The 17342-nt window shown below is 53.5% G+C and overlaps 2 protein-coding genes across 2 annotated transcripts; both read right to left on the reverse strand.

Annotated features, from left to right (window-relative positions):
• Positions 1-3674: 3674 nt before the first annotated feature.
• Positions 3675-8184, reverse strand: LOC112881643 (phenylalanine ammonia-lyase-like). The gene is made up of 2 exons (XM_025946436.1): positions 7589-8184; positions 3675-5715 (listed from the first exon to the last, which is right to left on the reverse strand). The coding sequence occupies exons 1-2, from the start codon at positions 7996-7998 to the stop codon at positions 3969-3971; spliced, it is 2157 nt and encodes a 718-aa protein (XP_025802221.1). The 5' UTR covers positions 7999-8184; the 3' UTR covers positions 3675-3968.
• A 4864-nt stretch (positions 8185-13048) lies between these two features.
• LOC112881654 (phenylalanine ammonia-lyase-like) lies at positions 13049-15553 on the reverse strand. Its single transcript, XM_025946447.1, has one exon. The coding sequence runs from the start codon at positions 15425-15427 to the stop codon at positions 13286-13288; it is 2142 nt and encodes a 713-aa protein (XP_025802232.1). The 5' UTR covers positions 15428-15553; the 3' UTR covers positions 13049-13285.
• Between the last annotated feature and the right edge of the window lie 1789 nt (positions 15554-17342).

The following is a 17342-nucleotide window of genomic DNA, read 5'->3' on the forward strand; positions in this document are numbered from 1 at the left end:
CATGCCATTGAGTGTTTGACATTGTACAAATACACCTCATGCAACCATGCCATTGCTAAATCATGCCACAAATAGATATAGAATGTAGCATTGGTGTGTAGAGAGCAAAATATGAGGTGAATTGTGTGGATCTAAGTCCAAGAAAAAAGAGATTCACAAGAAATAGATTCTTTTTTTTGGGCCGGGTGGGCAATTATATTTTGAACTTTACAAAGAACACTGCCATAGTCTAAGCTATAAATTACATGCATTTCTTTGGAACTTCGGCAAAATAAGACAAGTACTGTCCTTGCCAACTTGATGGTCTAAAATGAGCTTACAAGTGGCACCAACATATTGATCTGCAGTTGATGGAGTATGAATCCTCACCAGTTTATAGTAGTTCAAAAAAAGAGGCCTGTGAAATATCGAAACTGACTTCAATATAGATATTTCTATTGGGAGTTGGGATTTTGGAGTACTTCAATATCGAAACTGACTCCAAAATAAAATTGATCGGTATGACCGGTTGTTGCTAATTTTGCTCATGTTGCCGATTGCTAGATCGATTCGACGGCCCAACCTGAATTTGGGCCAACTAATTATTTCAGCCCAATTGGTAAGCCTGTTCTCGGCCATGGCTTCGTGGCCTTTCCACGCTTCAGGTTCTTTAATCCCCTCCCCACCCAATAAACACATCGTTAAAGTTTCTCTGACAGGCTTCTCGGTGCTCAGTGCATCTGCTGCTTATATACCTCCTCACTACTTTCAGCATCCTACGCGAACCCGTACACGTACACTCCTCTCTGTTGGGACACGTGGTCAATTGCTCGCTCTGAATACTGCTACAGATTTTCCTTCTGAAGTCAATCCATGACAACTACGCTGATATGGACGTTTGGACTTTAGGAAGGACGAAACTAAACATGGAAATCCAATGGTGCTACCTAGCAGGCCAAAAGGAGCTCCTCAGGTACGACTTCGCTGCGTGCTTTGTTGGTGGAGGTTTGTTTGGACGCCGCCTCCGATCCAGTGGTTGGAACAAACGATGCTGGTGACTGGTGACGGGAGCCACATCGCTCCAAGGTTTTTAGGTCAACATGCGTAGATGTCCTCGGCTCCTCGCTCACTCTCGGCCTATGGGCTATGGGGCTATGGGCCTATGCCTGTTCTCAGCAGAGAACGTACCAACGCGTTGCGAATCGAGATGTGCAGTCTGAACTCTGAACAGCCCACTCTGAAGAAGACGGATGGTAGTAGTTGGCGAAACGTGAGCATGCGTCTTGGTTTTGCTCACGCATCTTCAGAGAAAGTGAGACGGTGACGCCAGAATGTCTCACGGCTATCGCTGGTCGCTGATCTCTTATCGCCGTTGATCTTTCGCCGAATATCCAGTGCTAGGAACTCAGAAGATCTACCAATTGCTAGCTAGGGTTTGTTTGCTTTTCTTGTGCTACCATGTACTGTATCTATCAAACTATGCTGGCACCAGGCGTTGCAGAGTGCAGGGCGACGAGCAATTTTTTCCTGAACTGGGAGCCGAAACAAGCTCCAGATGAGTGCTGTCCTTGTTCCTGCCCTTGCAGTTGGGAGATTCAATGGAGACTTGCGGCAAGACAACGCCATGTCCGGCGAAATCATGTAAAAAGAAAGTGGCCAGTCTGGTGCTAATTAGTAATTAGCAGCCCGTACTGTTCATACTGTTCATCATCCATGGCGCCCAAATGATCACGCTTCATATGAAATGATTGGAGGCGGCGTGAGGAAGTCTTCGGAATGTGGTTGCCATAATGTCACTTGTGCAGGACTAGGAACTGGAAGGCGATGGCGTCAAGCTCGCTGCATTGAGGTGTTAGCTGTCACAGTCACAGGGGAGATAGACAGAGTATCAGTGAGACGGATTGGTCATGGCCTCATGCCTCATGGGTGTACAGCAAAGCTTGAGGTGCAGCCACACAAGGCACGTTGACGTCTGAGCTAACAACCTGGGAACCTTATTAAAAATTTCTGCAGCCGACAGAACGTCTCTGCCCTGGATAGGATGAGCCGACATGCCATGCAGAGAAGTTGGTGTTAGAAAATTAACAGAGTTTTAGATTAATCTGTACAACCAGAGTAGCATACGAGAGAACATACATTTACTGGCGGTTAATATGAATAGCCCTAGTACTACACATATCATGATGAATTCTTGTAAAATTATACATTTAACATAAATAGACACCTGATCTAGCCATGAGATCATCATAAAAGAATTGCAGGGAGCACTGGATTAACATACAGTGGATCCCGCGCGGATGCAGCAAAGAATCCGTCGACGAAGAGGAAGGACGCGAGCGGACGTGCGAGCGCACTTCCCAGAAATCTGATTCGCCGGCGCCCGGTCCTCAGATCGCCGGCGCCGGTTCGGAGACACCGCTCTCCCTCGATCAGCTGTACGGCGGACGAAGGGACGGCAGGGCTGAGAGCGGCGGCGTAGAGAAAGAGAGAGAGTCAGATGCGAGTCACCGGTGACCTCTCCGTATACAAGACGTCTCCCATATATAGAGGGGGGTCCGCTGCCTTTCAGATTCGACCTGCCTAAATCTCAGGAACCGCCCCTGGGACCTCTCTACAGCAACCAACTGGAGCCCACGCACAGAACATGCGCCCACTGCTCCCGGTTGACGTGGCAGTCTAGGTGTGGTAGAAATTGACCAAAAAACAAAAGGCAAAATTAAACTGCTGGTATAACATGATAATAACGCGTAACGCGCGTGTGTGGCTTGTGTGTGTTCATAGCATAGCATCTTTCATCCCTTTGTCTCACATGTGTAGAGCTTATAAAGCTCCACATACATGTTGGTATATGTCTACCTAAGTGAGAATGTGGGACTAAGTCCCACATGCCACTTCTACTGCACCACCTTGACTTCCTATACGGAATTAGACCACTCAATCACCAGCCACGTATGTGCCTAGTATATGCCACAATTCCAACAGTTGGGTGCTGCAAGTTTCTTGGCATCATCTTCTAGCTGGTCTACCAGATAATCTGAAGCTAACATGTCAACACACAAACTGGACATTTTCAGGATGTTTAAGTAGGGCTGCACTGATCTCCGAGAAAATAAAACCAAATTTGGGGGGAGAGATCCTCGGGTGGTGCCGAACCTGAGACGGCAATGCATAGTTTCAATTTCTCCGAGAAATTAGCTCGACTCCGCAGCTAACCTGTCCACTTTTCAGCATCGCGAAAGAGTGTTGTGCGGCAGAACATGGAAATTATTCAGTAGCATGTGTGGTGCAGTTTTCCCTGCTACCGAATGTTGACAGTGCCAGGAATCTGATTTCTGGGCATAGGCAGATCATATTTCCGACGTGGTAGGTAAAGGATAACGAGTTCCAAACAATCCAATCATCCTTTGGGGTTGATCGATTCAACGAACAGCGGTTGGCTACCAGCAAAAAGTAGGAGAGCCACCCGCCAGGCGCAGCCCAACGCTCGAAACATGGCTGTCCCTTGCACTGCACTGCATCATGCTGTCCCTGTTTCAGAAGCAGACTGCAGACAACCATCAGCCTCTCCCGATCGAACACTGTACATGACAGGGCTGAGTGGCTGACGAACGAGCAATCCCTCTGGTACTAGTTGACACGCCTAAACGACCAGAATTGTCCAAACTGAATCTGAAAGTACTTCTCATGGATGCTTCGTGGTAGAACAAAATAATTTACTTTACCCCCAACTTACACAAGTTAAAGAACAGTAAAGGTTTCAGCAGATGCAGATGCCCAGGCCACGCACATTGCAGGCCATGGCGTCGCAGCATCAGGAACACAACAACATTCACATGAACTTTAGCTACAAGGGAACGGTAAAAATATAGAGAGTATCATCAGCTAGACTGATCGTAGAACTTCACAATGATCTTGAAATGCTCTGTCTCGAGCCGCTATACTTTTGCTTTTCTTCTGTATGTTGGTGTTTCTCTCCTCTTGTGGGCAGTTCAGCAGAGCGGCAGGGGCTCACCGTTCCACTCCTTGAGGCACTCGAGCAGCGGGTCGATGTGCTTGCGCTGGTTGATGGCCACCAGCACCTTGTTCAGCTCCTCGCCGGGCGACCGGGTCTTCTCGCCGGTCAGGTACTCGGTGCCGAGCTCCTCGCGCACGAACCGGTACAGCGGGTACGAGCGGCACTCCTTGATTCGGTTGGGGACCATGGGGTTGCCGCTCTCCACGGCGGCGCGCGCGGCCTCCACCTCCTTGGGCAGCGCGGCGCGGACCTGCTGCTCGAACTCGGCCACCTTGGCGAAGATGGACGTCTCCACGACGCGCTCGGCGTCGCCGTTGGCCAGCGCGTGCTCGATCAGCACCGCGCGGAGCTTCTGCATCAGCGGGTAGTTGGCGCTGCACGGGTCGTCCGCGTACGCGAACACCGCCTCGCGGTCGATCGCCGTCTGCAGGTCCTTCTCGCAGAAGCGCGCGATGTGGAGCCCGCCCATGGCGTTCATGCTCAGGGTCTTCTTGGCCACCTGCGTCACGCAGTTCTTCACCGCGGCCTTCATGTTCTCCTCGAGGTGGCGCAGGTCGATGGCCTGGCACAGGGCGATCAGGAACGTGGAGGTCATGAGCTTCAGGATGTCGATGGCCTCGGCGGTCTTCCTGGAGGAGATGAGGCCGAGCGAGTTCACGTCCTGGTTGTGCTGCTCCGCGCTCTGGACGTGGTTGGTCACCGGGTTGCCCAGGAACTGCAGCTCAGAGCAGTAGGAGGCCATGGCGATCTCAGCGCCCTTGAAACCGTAGTCCAAGCTCGGGTTGCGCCCACCAGACAGGTTGGAGGGCAGGCCATTGTTGTAGAAGTCGTTCACCAGCTCGGAGAACTGCGCGAACATGAGCTTGCCGATGGCGGCGAGGGCGAGACGGGTGTTGTCCATGGACACACCAATGGGAGTGCCCTGGAAGTTGCCGCCGTGGAGCGCCTTGCCACGGGAGACATCGATGAGCGGGTTGTCGTTGACGGAGTTGATCTCGCGCTCAATGGACTTGGTGGCGAAGCGGATGACCTCGATCTGTGGGCCGAGCCACTGCGGCGAGGTGCGGAGCGCGTATCTGTCCTGCTTCGGCTTCATCAGCGGGTCGAGCTCGCCGAGCTTCTTAGCAAGCTTCATGTACGAGCTGCCTTCCAAGATGTGCTCCATGATAGCGGCAGCCTCAATCTGTCCGGGGTGGTGCTTCAGCTTGTGTGTGAGGTGGTCGGTGAACTCCGGCTTGCCGGTCATGACCTCGCAGAACACCGCGGAGATGACCTCGGCCATGATGGCGAGCACGTTGGCCTCAAAGAGGACGGTCGACGCGAGGCCAGAGCCCACGGCCGTGCCGTTGACCATGGCGAGCCCTTCCTTGGGCTGCAGCTCAAAGAAGCCGTGCTCGATGCCCGCGATCTTGAATGCCTCGGCGGCGTCCACCTTCCTGCCGTCGGGGGCCACCGCGACGGAGTTCTGGCGGCCCGTGATGAGGCCGGCGATGTAGGAGAGCGGGACGAGGTCGCCCGACGCGGTGATGGTGCCCCGGAGCGGCAGGCATGGGGTGACGTTGGCGTTGAGCAGCTTGGCGATGGCCTCGAGGATCTCGAAACGGATGCCGGAGTAGCCCTGGAGGAGGGTGTTGATGCGCACGAGCATCGCCGCCCGGGTGGCCTCCGCCGGCAGCACGTGGCCGTCGGCGCCGGTGCCGAAGGCGCCGGCATTGAGGAATCTGTCAGGCGGAACGGACAAAAAAGAGGTCAGTTCAGAACTCCGAGCGGCAACCGTAAAAAAAATTGAACAGTAACTAACTGTGCCGACTTGAGAGTGTGAAATTGGAGTAGGCCTACTGCTTAATTTAACTTTCATTCACATGGCAAGGAACTGATGCTATCAACTCTTGACACAAAGTGGATTACTATTACTTAGTCAGACACGTCTTTTTGTTCAGGAACCGAGTAACAGCGAATGTGATTTTTTGCATTTGCTATACACCGACAGATATGCAGCGTTGTCGGTGCAAGTAAAATATTCTTGCCTTCATTTTGCCAGCTTGGGGTAACGGGAAAAAGATGACTTTTGGAGCCCTATCTGCCAAAGTCTAAAGAAGCTTCCCGGATATGAGAAGTGGAACGTGCCCACATGCTATGGCAAGTTGACTGCCTGACGATTTTGCCTTTTTTTTTCATCGTGGCATCATGGATGTTCCATTGATGACACGTCTATGCTCAACTAGTCAAATTCTTTATCTCTATCATAAAAAAAAGATCTTTTTTCCAAGAAACGCATGATTGGCCTTTGTGTGTGTTAGGTAAGGCGGGAAGGAAAATGCTACTTCTCATGTTGCTGGGGGCTGCTAACGTGTTCCAGCTCTGACGGAGCCCACGTTCCGGTGACCGCTCCGGCCGCTGTCCGGCCCCCGTGCACGGCCACCTCCAGCGACGCGAGAGCGCTCCCGCACCGCGCGAGCGCAGCGGCTCACCTAATTTTCAGCGGCGTCGTGACGCGAGCGCACTCCTCAAGTTCCCCACATCCCTATCCGGCGAACCGGCCACCCCACCCACCCCACGCCGTCGCCATGTGCGAGAGAGAGGACTCCGCGGCGCCGAAGACCTCGCGCGTCCACGTTGCCGCCGCGAGCACGAGGCGCACGGCCGCGCGATGGCGCCAGCCCACCGTCACCAACCCGATCACCCAACCAAGGAAAAAAAAAAAAGCTGGCTCGCGCGTCGGGTTGGTCGAATCATCAAAACTCGAAGCAGCCCGGCGTCGGCGGCCGCGCATCTTCTTCTTCCCTCGAGATCCCACAATCCCCGGGGGAAAAGGGGGAATAAATTGGGATCCTTCTCGTCGTCCCCCGCGAAACCAGCGAGCCTTTCGCTGGCGGTGGCTGCCAGCCGCGGGCGCCGACGCGCCGGCCAACCTCGCGCGGGCACCGGGAAGCCCAGCGGCCCGCCGAGCTGTCGAGCCGCGGAACCAGCCCCGCTTTCGTGATGTGTGACGATCGGTGGCACTGCACCTGGAGTTTGGGTGTCCGCGTGCGCCGTGGGGCCGGTGATTGCGTCCATCAGCTCGTGTCGGTACTCGGTGGGACTAGCCGTGCAGGTTCGGTGCATGCATGGGTCTGCGCGTGAAATGAATTGCTAGACAGCTAGTAGAGCATGGTGGTTTACGGACTAGTGCGTCTCCGTTTTACATTTTAATCTGAATTCATAGATTGATTGATTGGTTGATTGATGGTGCTCTACTTGTAAAGTTTGTGTGATGTAAACCGGTAACCCGATCGATTGTAAAACCGACGGCCACCAACGGCCTAGCTAACACACCCGAAAGGGAATCTTTTCTTGCTTGGAAACCGATGGGAGTCCCGTGCAGACTGTGCAGTAACAGTAAACTACTACCAGCCGGAGCACATGCAGGCGCGGCTCGCGCGAGCGCAGGATCTCGTGAACGAACCACCTCGCATCGCAGTACTAGCTAGTTCCCTCGGATCATCTAACCACGAACTACACTACTCCAAACTGAAGCTCAGAATTAAAACTGACACGAAAAAAAACGTACGGTAATAACAATAAAATGGAGCGAGAGAGAAAAAAAAGTCTCACCTGATGAGCTCGCGCTGGAGCGCGCCGCCCTCCTTGGTGCGGCGGTGGGAGGTGGCGCCGAAGCCGGTGGTGACGCCGTAGCTGTCGGTGCCGTTCATCATGCTGTTCATGACCCAGTCGCTGCTGGCCTTGACGCGCTCGCGGGCCGACTCGTCGAGCTCCACGCGGGCCTCGCCGGCGCCCGCGGCCACGGCGGCCACCTGCGCGATGCTCAGGCTCGCGCCCTGGATCCGCACCAGAGGCTCCCGGAACTCCGCCACCATCCGCTGCACCTCGCCCAGGTGGCTCCCGGACAGGTCCTCCGCGGCCTTGCCCCAGTTCAGGGGGTCGGCGCGCGCCGCCGCCGCCGGGGCCGGCACGCACAGGCCGTCGCCGTGCAGGGAGCGGACGAGGCCGGTCTCGCACTCCATTGCGGCAGGCAAGGCGCACGAGGCGAACACGAACAAAAGTAGTAGTGGAGGGTAGAGACTAGTTGGGGGAACGCAACAAGAAGAGTAGAGCGAGCTACTGGCGGATTATTACTAGTATAGCGTGACAATGTTGTAGAAGAAGAGCTTGTGGTTGTGGAAACCCAGGCTCTTCCTGAGGAGGGAGGAAGGGGGAGGGGCGCTTAAATAGCGCGGCCATGGGTGGGGGAGGTTGTTGGGGTCAGAGCCTGGCATGGATGGCATCGGGCGGTAGGTTGGTGGCGTGCCGGGCTGACTCCGCGAGGTCGGCCCCGGCCCTCGGATGGGCCGGCCAACCATCCGACCGACGCGCGCCACGCCACGCCAGTGGCCAGCGCGGCGCGGCAGCTGGCCCGGGCGCAGCCGGCCGTCCGCGCGGGCCGGGCGCCCGGGAAGGGAGGTACAGGACACCGACCCGGCGCCGGCCTCGGCTCGGCCGGGCTCCGGTCGCGGTTGGAGCCGGACTACGACGGGCGCGCCGCACCGGCTGCTGTTGCGGACCTGCGGTGGGCTGGTGGTGGGTGGCGACTGAGTGCGACGGGGTTGGTGGCGGAGCCCCGTGTGTGGACGCGAGCTCCTGCCCGAGTCTTTACGGTCTCGGTCACGGTTGTGGTCCCTCCCGTCGCCCGCCCGGGCCGTGCGCACGCAACCACTTCGACATTGGCGACGCTGCAAGCGCGCGAAACCTCACGAGAAAATTGGCACGCAATGACGAGCGCACTTCGTGGCATTAGCACCCGGTCACCAGTCTCGCTAAGTGGTAGGGTGTCGAGCAGACCGAGAACAACTACTGTTCAGAACCGGCAGATTGGGGACGAACATGCCTCCGGCCTCTGCAGAAAGAATGGAGAGACTGGACTCAGAGTTTCGCAAGGTCAAGAAGTCTGCCGTTCCATGTCCGATTCCGCACCAGCAGCAGGACTTCCAAGGAAAGCAAGTTCGCTCCAGATCTGGCGCAGCAACCTGCTAACTTCCCCAGCACCAGCAACATGCCATTTGAGGATGCACACACGCCTCGCGTAGTTGTGGGCACCCAGTTGGGATAAAACAATCACTGATCAAGACCATCATCCTCTGAAGCTCGGAGAAGTCTATCATGGACGAAGAGATTCCACGCTTTTCCCCTTTGGAGGCAGCCACGCGCAGGACGTATTATACTGTTTGGCCGGGGGCAGCCGGGCAGGTAGAGAGCAGGTGCTGCGAGGCAACATCCATGTAGTGCACGAACTGCTACTCTTTTCGGTTTTCAAAGCGATGGCCTTGTATATTTTTACTTTTTTGAAGCCTCACTGCCTGTTATCTATCACACGGTTGGTAACAACGAACTGTCAGGGCGAGCATTAGCCGGATCAACTCGTAGTGCGCGGGGACTAAGCAGGCACATGGCTGTTGTTTGAAATGGAAGACACAAAGGTCACCGTACGCCACACGGAGTTATTTCGTGTCCGTATCGAGGATACTTCCCAACAATTGTCCAGATTTCGTAGTCAAGATTTTTTTTGAGAAGTTCATCAAGGTTTTACCTCTCTTTACAGTCAGTATGGTTGCCGGTGCCAAAAGGTTAGGTTAGCACCGCCTGCACATCCTCATCACCATGTTACATGAATGTGTTTCGTTTCTTACCGAATGTGTCTCGTTTCTTACCAATCCTAACCTAACTTACTGAGACTAAGTTAGAACCATTATATGCACCGGCATTGTGTCTTTCGTCCATTTTCCTCCGACCCACCTACATTGTCTATATTGCAAGCCCTCCCGCCTATTTTTGACAACATCCTAATCCTAACCATGGTAGTTAAACTTTTAGTAAACATGTATGCACGTCTCTTTTCTTCCCTCGTAATTTCCTCCCTTTTAGAAAAATCACGACAATTTCCTTATCTTGAATAAAAAGAAACTACCCCCTCATTCAAATAAGGAAATTGTTCCCGTCCACTGATAAACCATCTTCTTTTTCTTCTTGCATTTCTATTTTTCCCTCGCCCAATCCACATGACAACGAACACATGATTTTTACTGAAACATTCTTGTTAAGACAACTCCTAAATTTTTGCAACTTCTATTTTTTTACTCATGACTTCTCAAAGAAAGGCCTCTTTTTAAAAACCTTTTTTCTTCTTATTTTTACTTTTTCCCCTTCTCTCCACACTCACCCTGCCTTCTTAGGCTTTGTTTGGATCCTTCCCATCTAATAATTAGCTAGCTAATTGATAATGGTTTATATTAGCTAGATAAATATTAGGTTGTTAATTATTAGCTGGATGTGTTTGGATCCATCAGCTAATTATTAATTGTCAACATGGATGGACCACGCTATCCTTCCTTCTTTTGGCGCACTAGTGCGGGCAGGAAAATTTGGTAGAAGGACCGAGGAAAATAAGATCCTTTTACATTTTAGCCGGATTTAACCAGCTAATAGAATTGCATAGTTCCAATTAGCTGGAGGATCATTAGCTACTCCATAAGCTGACTTGTTTGAATCCCTAATAGCTAAATTTAGCTAGCTAAGCTAGAGGATCCAAATAGAACCTTAATCTCGCCCACCCCCTCCTTTCTTTTCTCTCACTTTTTTCACTTCTCTCCGCACTTATCCTACTTTCTTGCTCTAGCTCACTACTTCCTTCACTACAGTTTTCCAAAAAAGATATTTTCTGGAAGAAGTTTACTAGAAATTTTATTCAAAGAAGTCTCCAGGAGACTTGTTTGAAGAAGTTGTGTTTTAAGAAGTTTCCTAGAAAAATTGTTTGGAGAAGTTTCTCGACAAAACTTGTTTGAATAAGTTTTCTTGAGAAAACTATTTTTAAAAATATCTTAACACAAATTCCAAAAATATTTGATCGAAAAGTTATCTGGAGTGATCCTCTTGAAAAGTTCATAAAAGAATTGTCCTGGGAAGTTATACATAAAAATGAGTACAGTTTTTATGCGCATATGGGCATGTGCCCACCTAGATTGATGTCTGTTGGATGGATATTTGGCGATGGAGATTCATGCTAAGATACTAATGGAGGCTAACGTCGTGAGATGAGGCAAAAGCATATTCTGACAAGATGCGGTAACTTTCGTCGTTTTCTATTGGAGCTCTTCAGCTTCCATCCTATTCTCGTGTCGTCTCCTACCTCCAGCTGCTGCTCCATTTCCAGTTCCAAGCAGCTCGGTTTCTCATGCCATGGACGAGCTGATGCAGCTCGGAAGGAGGATGTAGCTCCTCTGTACAGCACAGCGACCCCAGCCACCCTAGTCCATGGCACGGTGGAGCCAAGGACTGCAGCTCGCTAGTCCAGGTCCGGTTGAACTGTGCGTGAGGGGCTGCTACTGCTAGTTCATGTGTGGATCCAGGAGCGGTGGAGAAGTCGTGCACACTGCTGCAACTAGTGTTGAGCGCGGGCCAGAAAGATCAGATTGGCTGCGAGCTGCAGGCCGGTTCCGGTTGGAGTGCAGCAAGGTTCAGGCGCGGAGGGGTTCCGTGTGCTAGGCGGATGCACAAAGAGGGAGAGCCCAGGAATTCTCTTGCTAGCACCCTCATCTCAGTTGCAAGATTTGGCAAACAGCTAGATTTTTTATTGTTGGATTCAATGTGGAATTGATATGGTAATGAATTTATTTTGGATTTGGATTTGGCATGGTACAATACAATCTGCTAGGAATCATAGTGAGGAGAAACTATTTTCTAAACAACTTGCTAGAAGTTATGCGCAAATGGAAGTGAAACCGTATGATCTGTTACCTCAAACTAGCATTCTGACAAATTGTGTCAGATTGTTGGTGGGTTTGGATTCAAATTAAATTTAGTTTTTCTAAGCCTAGATTTGAACTGACAAAAGAATATGGTAAACTAGATTTGGGTACAAAGTATTCCAGATAAAATACTAGAAATTATCTGGACAGAGCCCATTTTGCAGATAAAAATGCTTGAAATCAATTTGAACGGCTTTCCTTTGATAAAATGCTACAAATCAATAAAAAAGTAGAACTGGACAAGCTTATTAAGTTGAACAAAATACAATAAATCATTAAAAATGCTAGGAATCAATCTTATCCGGAGCTAATTTTTTAGGCAAAATGCTAGAAATCAATTTGGAAATAAAGTAGCTAGAATTAACTCTGCAGCATGGACATAATATATTTTCTGGGTAAATCAATATAAAAATAGCAACTTGAAGTACGCTCAGCTCGTAATCATAGAATAGCATAGTACGCCGGGAGTGAGAACGAAACAATAGGACAAAAGACCATGAGTGCACCGACCTAAAGTAACTAACGGAGCCTAACGCTGCTGGATGATGGTGCACCTGCCCATGCGGGCACACGGTATTTTTCGCACAAAAATTGTGCAAATAAGTTAAGTTATAACTTTTTTAAAAAGAAAAGTTGTAGAAAAGAAGAAAAGCGTTATGATTTCAGAAAAGCAAGTTCCTTTCATCCATTATATATATATATTTATAAATAATTGGTAGAAAAACAAATGCATATACTTGCCCGTTTGATAATATTTTGTTCTATCCACATACTTAGAAGGCATAATATTTGGGTTATATTTGACGATCATACCATGCTTGCATGAGCTGGTTCTGTCACTAGTATATATCAGTCTTACAAAATGTTAGTATACGGCCTTTGTACTTTGTATTGCCTAGATGTGTTTGCAAGGCAAAGTTTGTGAAACCAAGATCGTACATTTGGATCATGTGTGAGCCTATGCTATCCAATTAATCGCTGTATGTTTGTCAACACAGCAACTGTTCCGAAAAGATATGCTAGCCACACTAAGACCCAGTTTGTAACGTGGAAATTCATGGGATTCTTGTAGGGATAAAATTCATGTAAAAATTATTAACCAGTCATTTATAGATTGTTTCCTCTAAAATTCATGTGATTCGCAACATTAGTATGCTGCCCAACTCTTTACACTTTTTTTTTTCGATAGTTCAATCTGATGCAAACTAGCGCACGGTCCAACCGGATGTTGAACGTGTGCTTGATCTAGTTAACAAACATGTGCAATACGTTATAATGCAGGAAAATAGACATCTCCCACGTTAAGTTGCAGGCAACCCACAAAGAAGGGAATGCAATGGATACCTTAACATGAATAAGATGAACATTCAATTTCTTTTGGAAAAAGATAATAAAAATGTAAGAAAATGGATACATAAGCACCTAAAAATCATTATCCTTTTGCTACTCAAGCAAAAGACACTGAATTTGAACAGTTAAACACTGCATCCCTGTTCTACTCTGTTTTCTCTGTTCAGCAGATGGGCAGGGGCTCGCCGTTCCACTCCTTGAGGCATTCCAGCAGCGGGTCGATGTGCTTGCCCTGGTTGATGGCAACGAGCACCTTGTTCAGCTCCTCGCCGGGAGACCGCGTCTTCTCGCCGGTCAGGTACACTGCACCGAGCTCCTCGCGCACGAAACGGTAAAGCGGGTACGAGCGGCACTCGGCGATCCTGTTCGGTATCGCCGCCGTGCCGTTCTCGACGGCCGCCCGTGCGGCCTCCACCGCCTTGGGCAGCGCCGCGCGCAGCTCCTCCTCGAACTGGGCGACCTTGGCGAACACGGATGTCTCCGCGTTGAACTCGGCCGTGCCGTTGGCGAGGGCGCGCTCCACGAGCACATTGCGAAGCTTCTTCATCAGCGGGTAGTTGGCGCTGCACGGGTCGTCGGCGTAGGCGAACACCGCCTCGCGCTCGATCTCCTGGAGCAGGTCCTTCTCGCAGAAGCGGGCGGCGTGGAGGCCACCGGTGGCGCTGGTGCTCAGGGTCTTCTTTGCCACCGTCATCACGCAGCTCTTGACGGCGCTCTTGACGTTCTCCTCGATGTGGCGCAGGTCGACGGCCTGGCACAGGGCGATCAGGAACGTCGAGGACATGAGCTTCAGGATCTCGATGGCCTCGGCGGTCTTCCTGGAGGAGATGAGGCCAAGCGAGTTGACGTCCTGGTTGTGCTGCTCCGCGCTCTGGACATGGTTGGTCACCGGGTTGCCCAGGAACTGCAGCTCAGAGCAGTAGGAGGCCATGGCGATCTCGGCGCCCTTGAACCCGTAGTCCAAGCTGGGGTTGCGCCCACCGGACAGGTTGGAGGGCAAGCCGTTGTTGTAGTAGTCGTTGACGAGCTCTGAGAACTGAGCAAACATGAGCTTGCCGATGGCGGCGAGGGCGAGACGGGTGTTGTCCATGGACACGCCGATGGGCGTGCCCTGGAAGTTGCCACCGTGAAGCGCCTTGCTGCGGGCGACGTCGATGAGCGGGTTGTCGTTGACGGAGTTGATCTCGCGCTCAATGGACTTGGTCGCGGCACGGATAACCTCAATCTGGGGGCCAAGCCACTGCGGCGATGTGCGGAGCGCGTACCGGTCCTGCTTCGGCTTCATCAGTGGGTCGAGCTCGCCGAGCTTCTTGGCAAGCTTCATGTAGGAGCTGCCCTCCAAGATGTGCTCCATGATGGCGGCAGCCTCAATCTGTCCCGGGTGGTGCTTGAGCTTGTGGGTCAGGTGGTCGGTGTACTCCGGCTTGCCGTTCATGACCTCGCAGAATACGGCGGACAGGACCTCAGCAAGGACAGCGAGAATGTTCGCTTCAAAGAGCACGGTGGAGGCAAGACCAGAGCCCACGGCCGTGCCGTTGACCATGGCGAGGCCTTCCTTGGGCTGCAACTCGAAGAAGCCGCCCTGGATGCCGGCAATCTTGAACGCCTCAGCCGCGTTCACCTTGGTGCCATCTGGGGCCACGGCCACGGAGTTCTCGCGCCCGGTGACGAGGCCCGCAATGTAGGACAGCGGGACGAGGTCGCCGGACGCGGTGACCGTGCCCCGGAGCGGCAGGCACGGCGTGACGTTGGCGTTGAGCAGCTTGACAATCGCCTCGAGGATCTCAAAGCGGATGCCGGAGTACCCCTGGAGCAGGGTGTTGATGCGGACGAGCATGGCCGCCCGTGTCGCCTCTCCGGGCAGAACGTGGCCGTCCGTGCCGGTGCCGAAAGCGCCGGCGTTGAGGAACCTGATGAGCTCCCGCTGGAGCGCGCCGCCCTCCTTTGTCCGGCGGTGGGAGGTGGCGCCGAAGCCGGTGGTGACGCCGTAGCTGTCGGTGCCGTTCATCATGCTGTTCATGACCCAGTCGCTGCTGGCCTTGACGCGCTCGCGGGCGGACTCGTCGAGCTCGACGCGGGCCTCGCCGGCGCCGTTGGCCACGGCGGCCACCTGCGCGATCCTGAGGCTGGCGCCCTCGATCTTTACCAGCGGCTGGCGGTACTCGGCCACCATCCTCTTCACCTCGTCCAGGTGGCTGCCCATGAGCTCCTCCGCCGCCTTCCCCCAGTTAAGCGGGTCGGCGCGCGGCTTCGCCATGCACAGGCCGTCGCCATTTGCAGCAACGTTACTCTTCTCGCAGGCCATTGTTATCACAGAGAGCTTAGCGTGAAACAGAGAGAAGAGCCTAGGAATTCCTGCGAGGGAAATGTATGCGATTGGATTGCTGGGAAGCTGAAGAGGAGAGCTCGTGTTGCGCTTGGATTCGGGAGTGCAGCTCTTCCTGGAGAGAAGCGGTGGGAGTGTGGAGGCTTAAATAGCTTGGCTTCTGCGAAGGGACCGGGCAGGTGGTGTGGATCGTGTAGACTTGTCCAACGACGACCAAGACAATGTGCCGGAATTGGTTGGTGGAACTGGGAGAGCATAGAACATGTGTGTATCTCGCGAGGCCAGCGGCGTGGAAACTTCGTGGTCGCCGTTGCGGCGGGTAGCTCGGTCGCCGGGCTGTGATTGGTCCTCGTCAAGACCCCAAGTCCCCAAGAGTTGGTGAACTGAGGAAGCGGCCGCCTGGGACGCATGCGCACTGCTTGCCCTCGGCTGATTGTGCTCGTTCTTACCTCAGTGGTTATATTTTTGAGAGACAGGAGGGTTGCCGATTATATTAAAAAAATATCATTTAGATTGGACACCACAACAATCAACAACGATACCATCACCGGCCAGCACGGCCGCACAACTTCTCTCAACTCGACTCAATAACAACCGATTGAATTGGAACATCAACACAGTTGCGCAACTCAACTCGACCCCACTCAAAACTACTCGCCGCGCCACTACCATGACTCAACCCCGCTGCACAGGTCGGATTGGGACATTGACCCAGGCCTCAACTCACTCTGCCCGGTCGGATCGGGTCATCAACTAGAGCCTCTACGTACCCTGTCCGGTCGGATTGGGTCTTCGACGCGAGCCGCACCAACACAAGCAATATTTTTTGGTGTTTTTTTCAAAGGAGGAAGAAAGGGAGAGAAGAGGTAGCACACCTTGTCGATGGCCGTCACTGCCATCCGGGTTAGCCTGGCATCACCTTCAAGAAGGTTACGTCGCCGAAGGCGCCGCTGACACCGACCCAAGATGGGTTAGATTTTCACCCGCAACATCCGGTACGGAGAGGCGGAGAGGTGCAAAAGAATGCCTCCAAGGAGGTAGCGGTGTCCGCGAACGTCGTCGTCCAAGCTTTTGCCAGCATCTTGACCAATCCCCGGGGGAACGTCAGCAGACCTAACCGAGGCAAGAGTGGTGCGCGTGACCAAAACGGGCGTCCCCATCGTCACCCGGCGCCGCCGTGCACAACACGGGCGTCCCCACCGAGCACGCCACCACCAAGAGCCGCGCGCAGGCCAGGGGACCACTGAAGCCGGGCCCCGCACACCGCGGTGCCGCCAAGCCGAGCCTCGCCACTTCGGGTGGGCGCTGCCGCCGACGCGCCCCTGCTGCCCGCAGCCACGGAAGCCGCAGCAGGCGCGCCCCAGGCCGCGGATGCCGCTACAGCCGCGCCCCACTGCAGACGCTAGGGCCACTGCAGACGCGCCCCTCCAGCCGCCCAGGCCGCGGACGCCGCTGTATAGGTTGCAGGGGCCGCTGCAGCAGCACCCCACCACGAGCCCGCCGCAGGCGCCGCTGTTGCCACGCCCAGGCCGCGGACGGCGCCGCCGCCGTGCCCAGACTGTGCCCTGCCGCACAGAGGCACTGGGGGAGCAGATCCGACGATGGAGGGCTCGGATCCGGCCAAGCACGAGGCGGATCCAGCCGCGGGTCGCCGGGAAAAGCCGCCGCCGCCCTGGACGGGCCAGCCACCAAGAGAGGGCGAGGGGGATGGAACAAGAGAAAGGAGGGGAGGTGGAGCCCCACCACCGCCTTCCTTGCAGCCGCTCGGGCTTCCGGCGGTAGCTCCGGCAGCCGCGAGATGGGGGAGCAGAGCTAGAAGACAACGGCGCTCGGGGGAGTGGATTCCGCCCGAGCCGCCCCTAGGAGGAGCGACGCGGGGGAGAGAGTGTCCACT

The sequence above is a fragment of the Panicum hallii genome, chromosome 1 (assembly GCF_002211085.1).
Source record: "Panicum hallii strain FIL2 chromosome 1, PHallii_v3.1, whole genome shotgun sequence".
Taxonomy (NCBI): domain Eukaryota; kingdom Viridiplantae; phylum Streptophyta; class Magnoliopsida; order Poales; family Poaceae; genus Panicum; species Panicum hallii.